The sequence below is a fragment of the Clarias gariepinus genome, chromosome 21, assembly GCF_024256425.1.
Source record: "Clarias gariepinus isolate MV-2021 ecotype Netherlands chromosome 21, CGAR_prim_01v2, whole genome shotgun sequence".
NCBI classification, from domain to species: Eukaryota; Metazoa; Chordata; class Actinopteri; order Siluriformes; family Clariidae; genus Clarias; species Clarias gariepinus.
Genome location: NC_071120.1, coordinates 3040332 through 3061897, shown reverse-complemented (window position 1 = coordinate 3061897; position 21566 = coordinate 3040332). Strand labels below are relative to the sequence as shown.

Here is a 21566-nt window from a genome sequence, read left to right as displayed (position 1 = left end):
AGAAAATAAGTTTGTTTACATTTAGTTTAGTTTATCTAATATCGATATATATGTGTCAAACAGAGTGTGTAAATATAGTGTGTGTGTGTGATTATGAATGTAAACACAGTGAACAGTATATTTAATCATAATATAAAATCTATCTATCTATCTGAAACAGGTGAACAATTGTTAAAAAATGTGAAACTGTCCCACAAGATTGTGTTTCTCTGGTAATAAATTAAAGTCATTAAAGTAATAAATCCTAATAATTGACACATGTATTTCTGTGTGCATTTCTACAGCTGTATTATGTGTAGAGAAGATGAAAATGATCATCGAACTGATCCAGAGTTTAAAAAAATCCACTTTTTTCTTCATTTAGATTGTTACACTGACAGAACAGATACATTGTGGGAGAGATTTGGGTCGTACAAATGTGAACCAGTGTTTAATGGATTGTTTTAGCTTTAAACTGAATATTGCATCCGGAAAGTATTCACAGCGCATCACTTTTTCCACATTTTGTTATGTCACAGCCTGATTCTAAAATGGATTCAGTTCAATCACACAACACCAAATAATGACAACATGAAAAAAGTTTACTTGAGATTTTTGCAAACTTATTTAAAAAAAATTTGAAAAAAGCACACATACATAAGTATTCAGAGCATTTGCCATGAAGCTCAAGATTGAGCTCAGGCACATCCTGTTTCCCCTGATCATCCTGTTTCCCCTGATCATCCTGTTTCCCCCGATCATCCATAAGATGTTTCCGCAGCTTAATTGGAGTCCATTTGTGGTAAATTCAGTTGATTGGACATGATTTGGAAAGGCACACACCTGTCTGTATAAGGTCCCACAGGTGACAGTTCATGTCAGAGAACAAACCGGGTGAGGGTTACGGAAATATTTCTGCTGCTTTAAAGGTCCCAATGAGCACAGTGTCCTCCATCATCCATAAGTGGAAGAAGTTCGAAACCACCAGGACTTTTCCTAGAGCTGGCCGGCCATCTAAACTGAGCGATTGGGGGAGAAGGGCCTTAGTCAGGGAGGTGACCAAGAACCCGATGTTCACTCTGACAGAGCTCCAGAGGTCCTCTGTGGAGAGAGAAGAACCTTCCAGAAGGACAACCATCTCTACAGCAATCCACCAATCAGGCCTAGATGGTAGACAAGGTATGTGTTTGGGGATCAATCATTGGTTTAATTTTACAACATGTTGTGTTTGGATGTGTGTGAGCACCATAAAGTGTCTCTGACTGCAGCTTTGTTGTTTCCATTCCCAGATCCAGTGTGTGCTGCAGGACGTGGGCTCGAACATGGCCACTCCTCACTCGTCAGCCCGAGAGAGTCACATAAGTGTGTGTCCAGTGAAATAAGCAGTGTGGGTAGTGAGAGTGTGTGTGCAGCGTGTTAGTTTCAGTGTGTTTTTCTTCTACACAGAGAAGACGCAGTTCAGCAGTGAGCCTGTGGTGGAGCTGGAGAGCGTGTGTGTTGCCGGGCCGAGCGCTGGTCAGTGTCACACACACACACACACACACACAGTGACACAGTGACACACACAGAGAAACACTGTGGATCTGCACTATTGATTTATCTATGTATGATTATGAGGTCATGGTCGGGTCACACGTGTCACTTCCTGTCTCTCTGCAGCGTGGCTCCTATAGTGCGTTCAGGTGAAGCCGATCCTGACGTCAGCAGATATCTCAACAGGTGAAGATTAGGAGTTTCAAAGAGGAATGCTGAAGCTTTAAGTGTGACTTCTTCACCTGCTCTGATGTTCTGCTGTTACTCCACAGGTTGAGTGATTACCTGTTCACACTGGCCAGATACACAGCCATGAAAGAAGGAAACACTGAGAGGATCTACAGGAGACCTGAATGAACCTCCACTTTATTTAATAAAATCATAAAATTCATGCTGTTTGTTTAACTAAATCTCATTCATCTTGAGCTGGAGCTGAAACCGTCTGTCTCTCACTCCTGATTCTGATGATTGTGATAATTACACTGCTTCAGTTAATTACACTTCAACACCACCAGTAGGGGGCACTTTGGGTTTGAATAAGACTGAGACTAAACTAAGACTTTATTATTAAGACTAAACCTAACTGACTGTAGAGTTTTACTGAGATTGTGATCCTGTGTGTTTCATGTAGAGTTTTTATGGTCAAAGTTTGAGCTGATTTAAACAGTTCTCCAGTCACACATCACTACACAAGAGGAAACACTGAAACTGAACTGATTATAACTTACATACAAAATACATGTATTTAACAGTCACAGATATCACACATGTTGATCAGAGACCAAGGTTTAAAAATAGATTTAAAACTAATTCAGGATATAAAATGAATTCAGTCCCATGATCAGGAGGTTATTTAGTGATTAATCACAATTTGTGTCACCACTGAAAGCTCTCTGACAGTAAAATGAAAGTAAAATGAAACACAGTACACACCTGTGACAGGTACAGTACTATTTAAAAACACAACCGGTCTGACCTGATCTTGCTCTGACTTTACATTTTCTGTTACAGCTTGATTATATTTAAGTGACGATAAAGTTGTTCATAATTATCTGGACACAAATTTTAGCACAATCATTTATAAAACACAGAGTCTCTGTTTGACACAAAACTGTCTGTTACATCAGTAAAATGTATAATAATGTAAATGAACCCTATTATGTGGTTTAGGTTTTAGTGGAAGCTGCTGCTATTAAACAGATGAAGCAGAACAGTCAGATATATTATTATATATTTCACAATAACACTGTACAGTAACAGATCATTTAAAGGGACTTGTATAGCAAATAGCCAGTTAACTTACACAGAAAATATAATAAAAACCTCAAAAGAAACAGTATCTGTTATGTACACAGACATGCATAAGTAAATTGATACTCAGGTTTTTCAGATCTTAGAAGCAAAATGTGTTAAATGTTCCTCACTCCCTTATTGTCTATTATGCTGTTTCCTGTATTCAGGGTCACAGGGGCCTGAAGCTCATTCCAGGAGGTACACCCTGGACAGGAAGCCAATCTATCACAGGGCATACACACATACACACTCGTTTACACTGAGGGCAATTTGGGAACACCAATTAGCCTAATCTGCATGTCCTTGGAAATTAGACAAACTGAAGAACCCGGAGGAAACCCACCAGGGGAGAAATGTAAACTCTATGCGCACAGACGTGGGAATCAAACCAGGCTGGAAATCAAACTCAGACCCTGGAGGTGCAAGGCAACAATGTTAATCACTAAGCCACCGTGCCACCGGTTTAGCTATTAATACATGATTAACACTTTGTTTATTAGTGTTCATTAGGAGCCACCTGATACGATATTATTATAATACCGAGGTGCTGATTTGATTTGTATTGCAATTCTGTAAGTATTATGATTTTAGAAATATCCTGAATCAAATATATATGATCTATATATCTTAGATTTTGTTACAATCCTAAACAATTTGAGCAAATAATTCGCTTCTAGCACACAGGATACGGTGCTTCCTAACAGTGAATAGTTTAGAGTGCACCATTTGTTAAGCTGGCTAAGGTGGAGATGTCTTATTCTTTCCTTTGCATATACAGTATATTATCATAAAACTATGGGGGTCTATTTACTTCTTTAATTTCTGTGTATATGCCGTCTCTGAGGCAACAAGGGTGGAGCTTCAGTAGGCATTTCAATCAATCACAGGCTGCATAATGACATCACCACACACATTTGTCTCATTTTGGTTTTAATTGAACACTGCTTGGCCACTTTATTGGGAAACCGGAACTCCCAAACTTTAATGGAGTCATCCTACCATCCAAATAGGCGGGAGATGCATGACACACATAATCATGCAGGTATACTTTAAATCTATAGGTATAGGTGATGTTCACATCTGATATCAGAATGGAAGAAACATCACCACCAGGAGGTGATCTCCTGAAATTTTACACCCAAAAGACAGGAAGGTCCAAAACTTCACACAGGGAAGAACAGAAATCCTGCTGCTTACTAATGAGGTCAACCTCAGTGTAATGGAGGACAGAATTTATTTGTACATCACTGATTTAAACATTGTCCAACCTGTGTGTGGGGGGGGTGTATTTCTTCTCTTTATGTTCACGCTCACGTCCATCACCTCATCTAGTGTAAAAAAGCAACAACCGGTTCTGAGCTGAGACTGAATGTTAGTTTAAGCTTTTCTGCTGGATTTTTACTCCACACACAGATTTTTATCCCATATTACAGTGTAAACTATATCATGTCTTACTGTCTCAGTTCAACACAAAGATACATTTGCACTTGGAGGAAGAGAATCATCTTTACATTAGAATCCATTACAAAGTGCACTATACAATAATAAATAAATAACGTAATGGTTTCTGAATCATAAAGGTTTACTTACAGGGTTTGACAGAAACTATGACAGACAGTTAGAATCAAATCTGTCTACTAGTTTTGGATCATTGAAATTAAGGTACTAATTTTTAGAATTTGTCAAAATAAAAGAGGGCAAAATGTTAAATAAATCCACACTGTAAAAAATGATTTTGGTGGGTGGTAAATACTACCCTTGCAAATAGTCTACCATTTACCTATTATTTTTGTCATCAAGTTTAATTATATAATAATGAGTAAAATTCACCCACACTACCTAATTATTTATAGTAATAACTGCAACCTAAAAAAACATTGTAATATATACCCCAAAACATTGGATCTGTTGTAAGCATGAGCTATTTGAGGCACATGTTCATTTGTCAAGCTTCTGGGCTGAAGGTAAGATATGTTTGTAACATGCTGTCTATTTATCATATCATGAAAGCAAAGGGTAACATTTATTCTTATCTCTCATAAGATTTGTGGTCATGTTCGATGAGAAGTTCACATTTGTAGCTTTCTTTAGGCAAACATTTGTCATAACAAGCTAGCTTAGCTAATGTTAATGTACAGGAGAAAAAGTATTTTTCCCCGCATTAGTTAGGTATAAGTACGGAAAAAAAACACGATTTCAAACGTTTTACCGGTAATATAATACTGTCTCGTATTTTATGCCTGTAAAGTAATAAAGCACAATCTGTTTTAAGTTACTGAAACATTAGCTAGTAAGATTGCCAACTCTTATACAGTAGCTAGCTACTGGCTGCCTTATCCAAAGTCTAGGCTAACAGATAAAGTTAACGAAAAAGATAGAAATAACTTTAATTACAGAAAGCTAACGTTTAAATATAAGTATTTGTGTTTTTTGCTGGTAAAACAAGAAGTTTGGAGTTAAGCTTTAGCAACAGCATTTAAAATATGCACTTGCTTGATCTTAAAGATGTGTTTAAGAATGTTTGTCACTCAAATAAATGGTATTTTTGTGTTGGAAAAATTATAGACATATTAACTTAATTGTAGATAAATTTTTACTTCAGCAAGCGTGCATAAATTAAAAATACAATTGTCCAGTATATGATGCTAACAGTGCTGTTGTTGATATTGAGTTTAACATAGTGTTGAAATCTAGAACACTTGTTTTCTAAATTATGTCTTTAATCCATTTCTTCATTAAAATGAAAAGGTTTGATACAAACTACTTAAAATTAGGACAGTCACACAACATTTTCCTTTTGTAACATGAATATACAGTAACTGACTTTAAGATGTGCTTTTATGAGCTATGATTAGGTCAATGCCATATATGTGTTAAAAATAAAGAATTGTTATAATCCTATGTTCAATGACAATTTGAAATGTTTATAAAAGTGTGCATATGTCTGTCTGTAGGATTTGGATTTTCCTGTCTGTATGAATTGGACTCATTTGTCTGCATGGGGTGCATTTGTCTGCCTTTGACTGTTTAGGTAAACTCAGCTAAACTCCACACTGAATGGAATAGAGTGCTTCCTTGCTTTATGTTGGGGACAGTTACACAAGTACGGTTATTCAGTGTTATTCTCTTATTCTGGTATTTTTATAAAAGATAGTTTTGTACCTCGTTTCTTTGTTATATGATGGTTTAATTAAAAATATATATATATAATCATAATCTACTGTGTCGGGTGACTTAAATTATGGCTAGTTAGTCATAAACTACCTATAGAATCTACCCAAAAAATGTGAGGTAACAATTTGCATTTAATTTGTTTGGGTACATTTCACCCCATAATTTTCGTAAAAAGTACCAAAATAAATTAGCTATAACATGCTAATTTTAAATAGGTAAAGCCTACTCATTGCATAAACATAATGTTACTTAATTTTAGTAAGTAATTCATCATGTGATGCAATGGGTAGGCTTTACCTAATTTTAATTTTTATGTTATAGCTAATTTATTTTGGTACTTTTTTACGAAAAATATGGGGTGAAATGTACCCAAACAAATTAAATGCAAATTGTTACCTCACATTTTTTGGGTAGATTCTATAGGTAGTTTTTTACAGTGCACCTGCAAGAATTAGAAAGTATTGAAAAAAAACTTTACATCTACCTGCACTGTCCTCTTGTGCAATAAGCAATGAAAACCATGGCTGCAATAATGATGATGATGATGATGATGATAGCAGGTCGTGCTCTACCTGTTAAATCAGCACAGAGTTTTTATTATCTCATGCAGCAAAAAAATCAGCTTTCACTCTCTACAGCTCTAGTTTTATCTAATTTTAAAGTGTTTCCCCGACCTGTCAAGATCCGACACTGGCTCACATTCAGCACTAACTCCTTCTCCAAGCTGCTGTGCTGAACCACGCAGGTGTAGTTGTGTTTCTGCAGCTCCTCAGCTGGGACTTTCAGAATGATTCTCTTCTGGAAGCTTCCATCCTGGTTGGGTAACGTCTCTCTGAGCTCCACGTCCTCATGCTCGTCCTCTCCGTCCTTCTGCCAGGTGATCATCACTGCTTTGGGGAAGAAACCTGTAGCGTGACACACCACCTCTGGAGAAGATGAGTGTTTTTGGAACACTGACACCTCGGGCCGAACTGCAGAGACACACAATTTTTAAACAGATTTATGGATTTAAATAAGCAAAGTCTTTGATTGGATAATTACTACAGTGATTAATGTGATTCAGCTGGTAACAATTATTTTAAGCCCAGCTGATTCAGCGAGGAGCTCCTCATTTCTTAAATAACCATGTCAGAGACATTCCCATAGTTGTGATCAGTCAAATCATTGGCCTGCATCAAGCAAATGAAAGTTAATAATTGGTTAAAGATTTTATATAAAGCCAAGAAGGATAATAGTGATTCATCAACTTTGCAGAACAAATGTGATTAGAAAAAAGGAATGAAAAATTGCTCGGTAAAGTTGCATCATAAAACAGTCACATGGGAAGTGTTGACTTTTGCTGTCACTCTTGTTTACTCTTTGTTTACTGCAAATTTCTGGTCTGCTGTCATGGTCATGGTAATCTATGAGCTAGCTGGCCCCGTCAACTAGTGCCTGCAGCAGCCTGGTAAACAGAAAGAGTCACATACAGACAAAAATCTGCTAAAAACGTAGGGAAAACCATATCCTGGTTGGACTGTTTTAAAATAGGGTTGACAGAGCCAGGCCATACCCACACAGTCCAAAACTATATTAAGACAATCCTAGGAACAGTGGTCTTTCTGCAGCCTTGTTGGACTCCAGAAGCATGCCTCTGAGCAGCTAAATGAGAGGTAGCCAAAATGCTCCCAGTGAGCCATCATCAAAAAATCCACCAGCCATTGATCCAACCCATTGTTGTGCTACCCAAGCCTGATAAGAGCATAAGACTTTGTAACAACTTACCCTGGCTTGACAAAGGTTTTTAAGTTTGACTCTTGCCCTCTCCCACCAGTGTATGACTTAGTGGAGCACCTGGGATGGGCTCACTTCATTTCCAGTCTTGACCTAATGAAGTGCTACTGTCAAGTCAAGTCAAGTCGGCTTTTATAGTCATTCCAACCATATACAGTTAAGTTAACTACTCCATACTAAAAAGACAACAATAGACGACAGACAACAAAGTGTATGTGCAAATGTGCAAACTCGGAGCTACAGACAAACACAACAATGTAACACGTTTCAGTTCAAGGAAATAAATATTGTGCAATATAGTGCAGAAAGAGAAGATCAGGTGGGTCGGTATAAACAAATTGTGAGATGGTTATAGATCAGTCCTGATATTATTAGCTCGTCTGAGTGATTTGTGTGTGTTTGTGTGTGTTGTTTTATCAGTCCAGTCCCTTTGTATCGAGGAGAAGGATGGAAGGATGGCTTGCAGGTAAAAACTGGCAGGTAACTCTAAATCTGATAGCCAAGACGAAAAAATGCATTTGGAACAGATAACAATGACGGGCAGTTCTCGGTCCTCCTCTTCACCTACACAGGGACCCAGCAATATTTAATTTATTTTGTAGATGTGTGTTTGTTACAGGTAAAGAGCGGATCACACATTTACCTCTTCTCTCCAGAGTCGCATTGCCATAAGTCACGTACATTTTTAACCAGTCAATACACTCAATCTTCAGGTAGTTATTAACCTGCTTCTTATAAAAATCATCAGACTCCCAAATGAGTTTGGTGGTCACAGCCTGAGGTTTAGCTGCAGTCCAGGTTTCAGCTTTCACATCCCGACTGATGAAATCTTCTCCATCATAACCAAACTGGTAAAAGGAGCCATTATCAGTAAGGTTACAGCCAACCATCCACTGCCATGTGTGAACTCCTACACACACACACACACACACACACACACACAGCACATTTTACATATAATTTATTCTTAATTTACAAAATTGTTTTTTCATTTGTATTTTGTAATTGATTTTTTTATATTAAAGATCATGTTAACTTATTTATTGTAACACACAGTGTGTAAAGCTCTGTGTGTGTTTCACCTTCAGTGTGATTGAAGAGTTGCATTAATGTCTTCACTTCATGCTTGAACTCTTCCTGTTCGATCTGCAGCTTCTGGCTGTATTTGTCCCAAACATCCGGATCATCAGCATGAGCGTTCTTTATCCAGTCTGTTTTGTTGATGAATTTCCTGATGTTACTGTCATAGTAGTTGATCTGCTCTCCATCCAACATCCCAACAGCAGTGAATTCTGGGAAGTTTATTCCTGGTGTGACTCCAGTGAATAAGTACTGGTAACTGTGTGTATCTGTAAGAATATAGGGTGAAGACTGGTTAAGTGGTACAGTTTGGGAAATTTCATCTTCTTGCTTTTTTATTATGATCTTAGAGAATATATATAATAAAACAATATATACAATATATAATAAAAAAAACATTGGTTGTTTTTCAACTAGATGCATAAACAAGCTTCAGTTAGTCCTCACTAGAACCAGAAGATACTGTACAAGCACATCACCCCTATCTTATCCTTAATGGATTGGCTCCCAGTGAAATTTCATATCGATTTAAAAACTTCTTTTAACATATAATGCATTAAATGGTGAGTGAACTGCTAGTGTCGCCACGCCTACTTCAATCAAAAGATGCAGGCTGCTTGTCAGTACCGCTTATTATGAAAACTACAGCTGGGGGCAGAGCTTTTTCTTTCAAAGTCCAAAAGTTATGCAATAGCCTTCCAATTATGGTTCAGGACTCAGACACAGTCTCAGTGTTTAAGTCCAGGCTAAAAACCTATTTATTCAGACAAGACTTTTTATAAATAGATTTGCCATAGGTAAAGGAGCAGATCTGGGGGACTCATGGACGTAGAGTATTATGGTGAACTGGTATGTTTAGATGCTGTCTTCCTCACTCTCATTGATCACTCAGGTTTGTAACGGTAAAGTGATTGGTTAAGTCCCTGCTTGCACTCTGCACAATATATACATAAATCTTATACATTGTGTGACAGTGACCATACCTAACTGTCATCTTTCCTTCTCTCCTGCTCTCTCCTATTCTCTCTCTTTTCGCTCTTTCCCTCTCTCTGTCTCTCTGTCGAGCTATATACATGTAGTTCCTGAGCTGCCAGTGATCCAGACCTCTTTGGCCCTCTGGACCTGTCTGACTCGTCCTGTTATCCTGCTTCTGGCTGGAGACCTCATTACATGGATGCCACATGTAGTCTGCTTTGGGAGAGTTCAGGGATAGAACTTCCTACAGTCTACCTGAGCCTCCAATAATACTCCATATTAATTTAAAGACATCAACTGTTATATTGAACTTCCAGCTTCCTAACACACAGTATGACTGTAGATCAATCCCTGCTATCCGTTATCACCCAAATGAGGATGGGTTCTCTGTTGAGTCTAGTTCCTCTCAAGGTTTCTTCCAGGGGCAGACTGGGACCAAAAAGTGGCCCTGGACTTCCTGGCGCACAGCAGTCCACCACATCCCACATCTTAATACATTAGCTCATTAATGTGAAGTCAAATTGTTAACACCACTTACTAGTATATATATTTAAGCTAGTCTGGGCCGATTATCTTAAAGCAGTGTAAGATATACCACTCATCAGTATAAGCTAAATGTGCAGTGGGTTCAGTGATGATGAACCAGTGCCTGCTGTTGACCAACACTCCTCCCCTTCGCTACCCGAGTGAAAAGTATGTCAATATTAATTCTAAATAATGTTTCTCAGCACCAGCTTTTTCTTTTCCCCCTTCCAATTAAATCATTACTAATTATTTGCTCAAAGAAATTTGCTGTATCGAGAAAGAATCAACATCTTTTCCCCTGTAAAGTAGAAGTGAAATGACACGTATGGGATTAGAAGTTTCAGGAAACGTATTGGATAGAACAAACTAATTAATAGGCGCCCGTGCGATCGATTCACTCATCCATCAGTGTAGAAAAGAGATGCAATATTATGGTTTTCATCCAGCGGCCCACCAGAAAAACTCCCAGTGCTCCAGATGGTCAGTCTTCCACTGGTTTCTTCCTATTACCATCTTGGGGGAGTTTTTCCTTCCGACTGTCCCCATCATCCTTGGCTTGCTCAGGCACAATCTGATCATTTTAATTCATACACATTTACATTTATACAAACTTCCATAATTACTTTTCATTCTGTAAAGCTGCTTTGCGACAATGACAATTGTTAAAAACTTTATTACAAATAAAACCAACTTAAATTAAATTGAAATGTTAACTGACCAAACTCCAGATCTTTTTAGAGGATATGGATAGTAGACTCCTTATATCAACCTTAAATGCTTGACTCTAAATGTATTTTGCAAAAGTGAAAGAGTATCAAAAATCTTACATTTCTATGGGCGACTGTAAAAAAAGGCTTTTAATGATTTTTAGATATTATATATATTTTAGATGTCTTACACTCTAATCTACATAAAAAAATTATAAAAATGTACAAAAGTTCACTAAATGTAAAGAGATTATTCACCTACAAACTCCTTTTTAAATGACATGACTGGATTACCCATTTCACCGATAAATGTTATTTCTAAAGTGACAACATTTCAATATATGACCAAGTTACAATTTTTTTATTTTATTTTACTTTTTTAAAATTCTATCACTCATGTGTTTGTCATTTCACTTACCACTAACTCGGGTTTAGTTTTATAATGAAGTGTCACTTAGACATTCAGACAAACTCAGGCAGGAATTTTGCTTAGTGAAATATCTACACATTAAGATACAGAGTCCCACTTTTCTAATGTTTACCTTCTAATAAAGAGAGTAAACATTACAGAACTCACCTGCTGGTAAAAGATGAAGAGAAAATGTGAGGAAAATCAGAGTTTTTATAACTGCACTGCAGAGACACATCTCTCAGTCTTTAAAGAGGCAATAGTATTAAACAAAAACCCTACCAGCAAACAGGGATTACCAAACAGGAATCACCACCCTGACCAATCAGAACTCAGCATTGGGACAATCAGAACTTATCATTAGGACCAATCAGAATGAAGCATTAGGACCAATCAGAACTCATTACCGATAGTGAAAGTAAGATGATGCCGGAGGAAAATAAAACAACTAGGCATTAATATTACTCTTCTGTTTTTCTTCTGTTGTTCTGTTTAGCCACTAATAATTTACTTAAAATATAAACTCATCTGTAGTGTGATTCTCTCTCTCAGTGCAGCACTTCTCTGTATGCGTGCTCTGTATTGACGTGAGTCTCTTGTCTCTGTCCCTGACCTGTCATTGGTTTATTGCTCTTTAGACGATTATTTCTACTCACCTGCTTTGTGTAAATTTCGAACCAGTTTGTCTGGTTGTTATAAACCGCCCCACCTCTAGTTTTCCTAATGACTTCATGTTATTATCCAGGTGTGTGTTTACATGTACAAGGCCTTTTTCATTGTGCTTTAACCTGCATTGTGTAATTTAACTGATATTTATGTGTTGGCCACAATACAAATCAGCTTGAATTCATGCACTTGTTTCCTGCTTATAATAAGTAAAATATGTTAATGTCCATTAGTGTGCTTTAACAGCATATAATAAAGCTTAAGTTATAAAATGTCTTCACTGTCCATGGGATTTTTTCTTATCACTTTACCATCATTTCAATCAAAACCTCTTCTGTGTCCTCAATGATTAGTTAGAGCTCAGAGGAGGCCTGTAGAAGTTGATAAAAATTTTCAGTTGGTAAATTATAAAATTGAATATTGTACAGAGCTTTTAAAAACATAATTTTATAGCATGACAATATCCCTGTTTATTTATTTTTATTTTTTTGCTAAAACAAGCTCCATAACAGTGTTATTGTTAGTGTTTTTGTGGCGACTTTAAGAGGGTTAATGGTCAGATAAGATAAAAAATATTATTCTGCTAAGTGAAGATGCTTCAGACTCACTTGTGTTTCTGTCACATTGTAAACAGGCCATCCATTTTACCTCATGCACTCGTCACCAACCATAATTTATTACAAATTAACTTTGGCTCTCTAAATCATCTTTATTGATTAACATTAATGAACTGTTAATTATGGTTTCCCCTGGTGATGTATTTAGTTTCCCCTGATGCCACGTACTTCTAAACTAATAACTTCACAATAACTTCTTCTTGTCGATACTATATGCAATTATTTACAATGTTTATTATAATAAATATGAGCATTTTTATGTGAACATTCCAAACAGCTTTTTGTTAATTATTCTAAAAAAAAAAAAATACTGACAACAAAAACACTGCAGATTAACACCAGAGTCTCTTCCTTAATGTTGGTGGTTCAGTATCATCAGTATCATTAGTCTCACTTTCAGGAAATTTCAAAGTGAAATGTTGGGTTACAGTCTATCACATGTAGTAGTCTATCACATGAAACTAACAGATATTGGACAACATAACAAGACAGGGACACAAAACACACAAGTAAATCATCAGCAGCTGCAAGACATTTCTGCAGATACACAGCTATAAAAGAATGAGACAGAGAGGATCTATAGGGGTCTGAATACATTTACCAAACCATCATGTTTCTCATCTGGTATTTTATTAATCACTTTTTTTTTTGTTTTTCTGAAATCTCTTGCAGATTCAAGTGTGATAAATTGTAGTTAACTGTTGAAGTGGCGATTGTGGGTTCTGTAAAAAAAAAAAAAAAAAAAAAAAAATATATATATATATATACAGTATATTCATAACAGTCATAAACGTCTTGTATTCAGCAAATGGTACGGCACAACCTCCGAAAAAAAAAAATTCCAGGATGATTTGCAGTTAAACAGAACAAACACTAAAGGAGTGAATACTTTTGCATGGCACTGTATATTTAAAAAAAAAAGTAGGATGTGTGCATTTCCTCAGCTGTATTCTGTGTAGAGAAGATAAGCGTAAATGTAGAACTGATACTGAGATCATGTGCTTTAAAAGAACAGAGATATAAAATAAACCTCAGAACACAGAGTGAAGAAAATACACTTTGTTTTTCATTCAAATAGTTTCACTGTGAAAAGGTGTTTAATGGTTTGTTTTTAGCTTTAGACTGAGTTAAATAACAAATAATGTGATGAGTAGTGTGTGGTTTAGTTGATTTGTGTTTCCACTTGTAGAGAAAATAAAAGCTTGGAGTTCTGCTGATCCTCCAGCATGAACTCCTGCTTCTCCTGTGTTCACTCCTGTTCTTTTACACTTTAGTCACTTTATCACTTCAATACCTCTCACATCTGAAGAACCCAGGACCTGGTCTCCACCCTGCAAACCCACACGGAGACCGTGCAGAGCCAAGCCCAGAGAGCTGCCCATCTGGCACAAGAGGAACATACACTCAAAAAAATGAACCTGGCTACCTGTTACATGTACTAAAATGTAATATGTGTTTTGTACATAATCATTTCATGTTTCCAAGATAAACATGAATAAATCATGTTGTATTTGCATGAAATTCAACAACTTAACATGTATTACATGTATTCAATCATGTTGAGATAAACCAAAGATATCGTGTCACTATGAAAAGCAGAAATATCAGAGCAAACATCACAAGAAGATATCGCGAGAAGAGAACACAGTTTGTTGAGAAGACAAACGTTTGGCGGGCGTGTGGAAAAGGCTTAAGGTTTAAGCTATTTCTTTTATTTTTAATCACACTTAAAACACAGACGGTTATATGCGCGTGCTTAATCTGCGGTTCGGTTCTGGTTTCGGTCTGTTCTCATGAGTTGTAAATACCCCTATCTCACCTATGCGGTTTCGCGCAGTGGCAGTAAGTACAGTTCATCATGATTCACCACAAGTTTTTGGCGCTGTGAGTAAGTTTCCATCTTTCCGTGCAAAAAAAAATAAAGTTTAATGGAAAATTAAACATGTCTAATTTTTTTGCCGGCCCTCCCAGAAGCTTGCAGTCCTTACAGAACGTCGCGGAACGCCAGTGGAATGTCAGTGGGCAATTGTGGCGAATTTGTGATTTTAATTGAATATCTATCTCTATATTTTTCCACAGGAGTTTGTGAGTGAAAGTGTCCTGTCTGCATCTGACTTCAGGAGTTTCCTGACCAACCGTCTCTAACGGTCATATTTAAAAGTCATAACGTACAGTTATCAAGTACAAAACGTTTCTGTTGGTGTTTAATTGTTTTTCTATGATTAATACTTATTTGTGGTGTTTTATGTTTTGTACAACTTTTCAAATTGAGACCTCATTTGTAAGTTGCTGCTGGTGTAAAATAAAATCTCCGTTTTATCCCGTTTGTCTTATGCTTCCTTCCTGTTGACCAGGGCTTGAAATTTAAATTTATTTGAGTTGGATCAACTTAATTTACAACTGAAAAATGTGTTGTACCAACGCTATTCATTTATGTTAACAGTATTAAATTATGTTGGATGCAGCTGTAGTAAATAAGTTAAATGAACCTAATAAAATTAATTTGACTGAACCTAAAAACATTAAGTTGGGCCAAAACAAAATTGCTTAATGCTAAAAGAAAGCCATTAATTCAGGTGGAAATTCTTAATTTCTATAATTTAATTATGTTTATTTAAAGAGTTATTTTTTTGAGTGTACATAATAGTGGGATTAGTGTTTTATGTTGTAATGTTATGGCTGACTGATGTATGCTGATATTAAACTGCACCTCTTTGTGAAAATTCAGTACAATGATCACAGTTTTGATGTGTGTGTGTGTGTGTCTGTGTGTGTGTGTGTGTGTGTGCGTGTGTGTGTGTGTGTGAGAGAGAGAGAGAAAGTGTGTGTATGAAGGTAAATTAAGTCATGTGTGAAGGTGTGTTCATCATCCAGAACAGGTTTAAAAGCTGATGTACAGCGTGTGTATAATAGCCGTGAGCTGTAACAGTTTGGCAATGAAAGCGTACACCACTGGAATTGTGTGTGTGTGTGTGTGTGTGTGTGTGTGTGTGTGTGTGTGTGTGTGTGTGTGTGTGTGTGTGTGTGTGTGTGTGTGTGCATGTTCCTCATTTTGCTCTTCTCATCTCCTAAAAGAACAAACAGACAGAAACAGGATGAGCTCTGAGCTGCAAGTAAATGTTAGTTCAGGCTTTTCCGCTGGATTTTCTCTCCACACACAGATGTTTATTCCATATTAGACTGTAAACTCCATCATGTCTTACTCTCTCAGTTCAGCAGGAAGACACACAGTCACACTTTAAGAGTTGTTGGAGGAAGAATCTCCTTCTGAGGCTGTAAAACAGCATAATCAGAGTTAGAATTTTAACTGAACTAAACGATTTGTTTAAATTTAAATATCGTTGAAGAAGCTATCATTTATTTACCTTGAGCAGAGTTTTGTGGAATCGGTTTAAAGCCTGAAACACAGATGATGGACAGACAATATCACATAAAAAATAATACATAAAAAAACTTCCCATCTGTCTCCTTCCTCCTCTCACCAGAGTTCTTCTTCTTCCAGACCACAATTCCAGCAACAACGGCGACGAGAGCGACGAGAGCCGCGACTACAGCAGTGATGATAGCAATCGATCCTCCACCTGTTAAATCAGCACAGAGTCTTTATTATCTGCTGCAGCAAGAAATCAGCTTTCACTCTCTACAGCTCTAGTTTATTAGGACCTTTTGGTACTTCTCGCACTAACTCCTTCTCCAAGCTGCTGTGCTGAACCACGCAGGTGTAGGTGTGTTTCTGCAGCTCCTCAGCTGGGACTTTCAGAATGCTTCTCTTCTGGAAGCTTCCATCCTGGTTGGGTAATGTCTCTCTGAGCTCCACGTCCTCATGAACGTCCTCTCCGTCCTTCTGCCAGGTGATCATCACTGCTTTGGGGAAGAAACCTGTAGCGTGACACACCACCTCTGGATAAGGAGACTGTTTCTGGAACACAGACACCTCAGGAACAACTACAGAGACACAGAGGGACAGACATTTTAAACCTCTGTCAGATGTCTTTAATAAATAATATTGGAAAAATAGATTCCAATGCAAAATAATTTAGACAGTCGCACTATTGTTATAAAGTACCATAAGGATGCCAGTGCAGGTAAAAGTTTTTTTTTTTTTTTTATAGTTGTAACCAGGCAAACAAAGTATATCAAAATCATGAAGAAGACACAGACAAAGGTCACGTGATCTATAAACAACGTTCCAAGGGACAAAGTAGTTTTTAGAATTCACCTAGCAAAACAAGATCATACCTGATTTAGTCAGTTAATTATAATAAAGCTTGGTAACATAAGGAGAAACTCACTGGAGCTTGTACTTCCTGATATTAATTTGCTTTATTTAACCTTTGGATTAATACGTTACAGGTGTTCCATTAGAGCTTTGGCAAACTTGAGCGTGAATTGTACAGTAGTTCCTCTTAATTTGCATGTGGCAACACGTTGCCCAATTCTGCTGCCACCTTAGTTCTGACACAGTGTTGGGGGACGTTACTTTTTAAACATTTTAAACGTTACTTTTTTTTACATTACAAAATTACTGTCTTTAAAAAATATTCAGTTACATTACAGCGTTACTTTCTGATAAAAGTAACTAGTTTGAGTACTTTTCCATTGCAGAAAATAAAAACTCCTTTGTGATTTCTCATGCAGGTTCATTTAGTCACGACCTTTATAATTATTCTACCATCATCACTCAGTGACGTTTGGCCCATAATCTGTTAACTACTGATACCCCTATATCACCTACATGAATTTTGGCGCTGTGATTAGGTTTCCATCTTTCCGTGCGTCGGTCCTCGCATAGTCACACACACACAAACAATAATTGATTTGGAATCACTGCTGTCTGGCTTACGGATTACATGCATTGTCTAAACAATGGATTACATTTTTGAAAAAAAGTAAGTAAATAACTAAGTACTTAAATGGCGACCTAACGCGCTAGATTACTCGTTACATCAAAAAAGTAATCCAAGTACTCTAACGTGTTACACCCAATGCTGGTTCTGTCACAGTGAAATTAAGCTGTTATATAATCAACACTTTTGGCTGTATGCTTTATGCTGCACAGTTAAGTTTTGTTCAGAAAAATTGGATTGTAAGTAACTCAGTCTGCAAGTGCTTAGCAAGATGAGATAGAAACCTTTTAAAAACATGATAAACAAATAAGGTCTTGATATAGCCAATGGTTTGAGCCAATGGTTCTTCTCTCTCTCTTTCTCTTGCTGTTGCATTATGGGTAATTGTCTCCCATGCTCAGTCTCAGTGTGCGTCAATCGTATAGTCAGCATCTGTGTGTGTACTGTTTACTATAACATTGTGACAATGTGTGTGTGCAAGCGCGTTAAGCAAAAACAAGTGTGATTAAAAAGGTTCCTTATTAAAGATCCAGTTTCCAGAATCTCTCTGTCAGAAAGCAGTGATTTTTTTTAATGTGTGTGTGTGTGTTCTTTTTAAAGATAAAGTGCAAGTTAATTTGTTTTATTTTTACTTCATATTTTGTATTGATTATTTTAATATGAATATTTCAATGTCAGAGTTTCTATTATTTCTTATGGGGGGAATTCGCTTTGATATATGAGCTTCTATTTTGATATAGACACTTCTGGGACAAATTATGCTCATGATTAACGAAGGGTTAACTGTCTATTCAGATTATTTATTACATCAGTAAGATACAGTACCTAAGCCTACGTTAAATGTTAAATATATCTGTAAATATCAGTCACGGAGCTAAAAATGTGTATGAGATGTTGCTTTTATGTGCTGTATGGGATTAAAAAGTGTGTGTTCTAGTGAAGGAATGTGTTAATAGTGTGTGCAGGATCTGAGTATGTGTGTGTGTGTGTGTGTGTGTGTGTGTGTGTGTATTCCAAACAGATAGACTTTACCTTTCCTTTCCAGAGTTTTCCTGCTATAAGACACAAACTCTTTTAACCACTTGTATGGTGCTCACATAGTTCCTCTGGTACTCAGCAGTCAAACCATTAACATAATCCCAAATATGTTTGTTAATTACATCTCTAGGTTTGGCTGAAATCCAGGTTTTAGTTTCCAATTCAAACGTCATGAAACTCTCTCTATCATATCCTAACTGCATGTATCCTCTAGTGGTGCCGTCATCATCATCAATCTCACAGCCGAGCATCAGTTGCAGTGTGTGAACTCCTGCAGACAGACAGACAGACATACACACACCATCTATTTCTATATGCCGCATTCAAACCTCGCACTAGCGTTTACTCTTCATTTAGTTGTTTATTCTTATCATTTATATTTAATTTGGATTAATTGTACCTGTAGTCTGATTACAATTCTTCTTTATTATTTCCAGACCAGCTTTGAAGATCTCTTGCAAACTCTGACAATTCTGTGTGACAAAGTTCCAGAAATGCGGATATTCATCATTGACCTTTAGGATCCATTCTGTCTTCGGAATCGACCTCCTGATGATACTGTCATAATAGTCACACAGATCTCCATCCACAAGAGTAAAAGTGGTAAATTCTGGGACATTTATTCCTGGTGTAACCCAAGTGTAGAACTTCTGCATAGAGTGTGTGACTGTAAGAAGTGTAAAAACACAACTTTAATATTCTGTAATAAAACTTACAAAATCTATTATTATTAAGGTTTTTTTTATTAAAAAGTAGTGCAATAAACCCCTGTGCACATTAAATATGAATAAAGAAATAAAAATATATAATTTAAAATACAAAATCTATTTTTTTTGTATATTTTTTACAGATTACATTATAAATTATGGTGAAGTGAAAAATGTGCCACAGGAATTTTTAAACAGAACTTATCTAAACATTACTGTTGTGATTTTACTGAAATGAGCAGCTGGTTATGTATGCAAAAATATATATAAAAAAATATTTAAATGACCAGCCAATAATAATAATAATAATAATAATAATAATAATAATAATAATGTGTGCATTTACAGAGTATTGAATTATTTGGTATTTACTAAATTTATTACTGGGCAGCACAAAGGCATAATGGTTATCACTGTTAACTAACTATTACCTAAGTCACTGTTAACTAACTATTATCACTGTTAACTAACTATTACCTAAGTCTCCTGGGATGGGCTACAGGCCCCCCGTGACCCTGAATACAGGATACTGTAAAGTGGTATAGATGATGACTGAGTGAAAGTGAATGTATTACTATCACAGCGCTAAACATTAATATTATAGAGTAAATAAATATAATAAAGAGAGTAAACATTACAGAACTCACCCGCTGATGAAAGATGAAAAGAAAATGTGAGGAAAATCAGAGCTTTCATAACTGCTCTGCAGCGCCACATCTCTCAGTCTAAACTCTCACACAGTACAGCTCTACACTAACACTAATGTGGACATTTCCCTGTACCTGGGGGGAGGAGTTCTTACCAATCAGAGCCTAGGATTAGGGTGTGTCATTAGTTTCTGAGATGAAATGAGGAGGATTATACGAGTGCAGGATTAAATGCCAATGGAGGAGGAAAGATTTTATGATCATGACTCTATTTTCCATTTTAAATGCAAAGATGTTTAAAATGATGATGAGTAGTATGATTATTGTTGTTCAAACTTAATTAGTTAAATATCAATTTATTATTACAAAGCAAATGTACTGTAGTTTGTTTATATTTAGGCCTAGTTTATTTGCATTGTCCTAGGTTAAATAAATATATCTGCTGTGTAAATGAAATCCACACTAATTATTTTATTATATTCCATTTATTATAATTCAATGTTTAATATGATTAATAATTCACTTTAAATATGAACTCTAATTAATTTTAGCTGCAAAATGGCTGTTGTGTGTTTGCAATCAAATTATTATTATGATGTAGCCTTGCCAACTTAGATTTAGTTTAGATTTAATGAAAAGATTTTAGCTACTTTCTCTAATAAAGAATCACCATGACAGCTCGTGATGTTAGTTGCAGGACATAAAAATATTTCTCTTGTCTTATGTTTATCAGTGAGTGTGAGAGAGAAGCATCAAGTAAGGCCAACCGCACTGCTGCTGGCAGAGACATGAACAGGCTGCACATTTACATTTAGGCATTTGGCAGACGCTCTTATCCAGAGCGACTTACATTTTTATCTCATTATACATCTGAGCAGTTGAGGGTTAAGGGCCTGGCTCAATGACCCAACAGTGGCAACTTGGTGGTTGTGGGGTTTGAACCTGGGATCTTCTGAACCGTAATTCAATGCCTTAACCACTGAGCTACCCCTGGCCCTAGCACATGTGCCCCCCAGAACTCCCCGTGACCAACCAAAAATTCCTGTTTGCTTAGGGAGATTCTTCTGCATTGACAAAAATGAGACATTCTGGTCTACAGAGTTATTTTTTGCCCTTAATGTCACATGAGCATAATATGAAGTATATACAACATATAATAACATACAACATTTAAGCAGCAAACAAGAATTGAAAGAATTGCAATGAAGTACTACAATTAAGTACAATTAAGGTGCATTAATGAACACTGTTAACAATTTAAGGTGCATTAATGAGGTAAAAATTGTGTCAAGTTTAAGAGGTAGAAAAAGACTATCAAATAATATATGAATATGAAAATACTGCTTCTATGTACACGCGCATAATGATTGTAAATACAGGTGGGAATGAAAATGTACATAAGGTGCACCAGCAAGTAGTAGAGAATGAACCAGCAAGTATGTAACCAGCAAATACAGTACTAATAAAAAAGAAGATGTAAAGAATGAAGGATGTGACCATAGTGCAATGAAAATAGAATGTATATGAGCATATTTATGGTGATGTCAGAGAAGGAGATCACTCTGCTGAGACAGAACAGAGTTATTGCAAAGTCTA

At 36.5% G+C, this 21566-nt stretch overlaps 2 protein-coding genes and 1 long non-coding RNA gene across 3 annotated transcripts; 1 reads left to right on the top strand and 2 right to left on the bottom strand.

Annotated features, from left to right (window-relative positions):
* The first annotated feature begins 1478 nt into the window (after positions 1-1478).
* LOC128509215 (uncharacterized) lies at positions 1479-1903 on the top strand. The gene is made up of 3 exons (XR_008356016.1): positions 1479-1494; positions 1639-1698; positions 1785-1903. It is a non-coding gene; the product is annotated as an uncharacterized LOC128509215 (long non-coding RNA).
* Positions 1904-6459: 4556 nt separating this feature from the next.
* Positions 6460-14113, bottom strand: LOC128509716 (class I histocompatibility antigen, F10 alpha chain-like). Its single transcript, XM_053481550.1, has 5 exons — positions 14026-14113; positions 8835-9101; positions 8396-8662; positions 6654-6950; positions 6460-6551 (listed from the first exon to the last, which is right to left on the bottom strand). Exons 1-5 carry the CDS (start codon positions 14111-14113, stop codon positions 6460-6462), a joined length of 1011 nt encoding a protein of 336 aa, XP_053337525.1.
* A 2029-nt stretch (positions 14114-16142) lies between these two features.
* LOC128509201 (BOLA class I histocompatibility antigen, alpha chain BL3-7-like) lies at positions 16143-18758 on the bottom strand. The gene is made up of 3 exons (XM_053480826.1): positions 18739-18758; positions 16395-16676; positions 16143-16312 (listed from the first exon to the last, which is right to left on the bottom strand). The coding sequence occupies exons 2-3, from the start codon at positions 16588-16590 to the stop codon at positions 16158-16160; spliced, it is 351 nt and encodes a 116-aa protein (XP_053336801.1). The 5' UTR covers positions 16591-16676; positions 18739-18758; the 3' UTR covers positions 16143-16157.
* Between the last annotated feature and the right edge of the window lie 2808 nt (positions 18759-21566).

Excerpts from the sequence above, each read along its gene's own strand:
- LOC128509201 (XM_053480826.1), bottom strand. The coding sequence starts at position 16,590 with ATGATCACCTGGCAGAAGGACGGAGAGGACGTTCATGAGGACGTGGAG. Across the intron at positions 16,313-16,394 it reads AGTGCGAGAAGTACCAAAAG|GTGGAGGATCGATTGCTATC; the intron begins GTCCTAATAAAC and ends CTGATTTAACAG.
- LOC128509716 (XM_053481550.1), bottom strand. The coding sequence starts at position 14,113 with ATGGGCAGCTCTCTGGGCTTGGCTCTGCACGGTCTCCGTGTGGGTTTG. Across the intron at positions 8,663-8,834 it reads ACTCTTCAATCACACTGAAG|GAGTTCACACATGGCAGTGG; the intron begins GTGAAACACACA and ends GTGTGTGTGTAG. Across the intron at positions 6,951-8,395 it reads TGCGACTCTGGAGAGAAGAG|TTCGGCCCGAGGTGTCAGTG; the intron begins GTAAATGTGTGA and ends GTGTCTCTGCAG.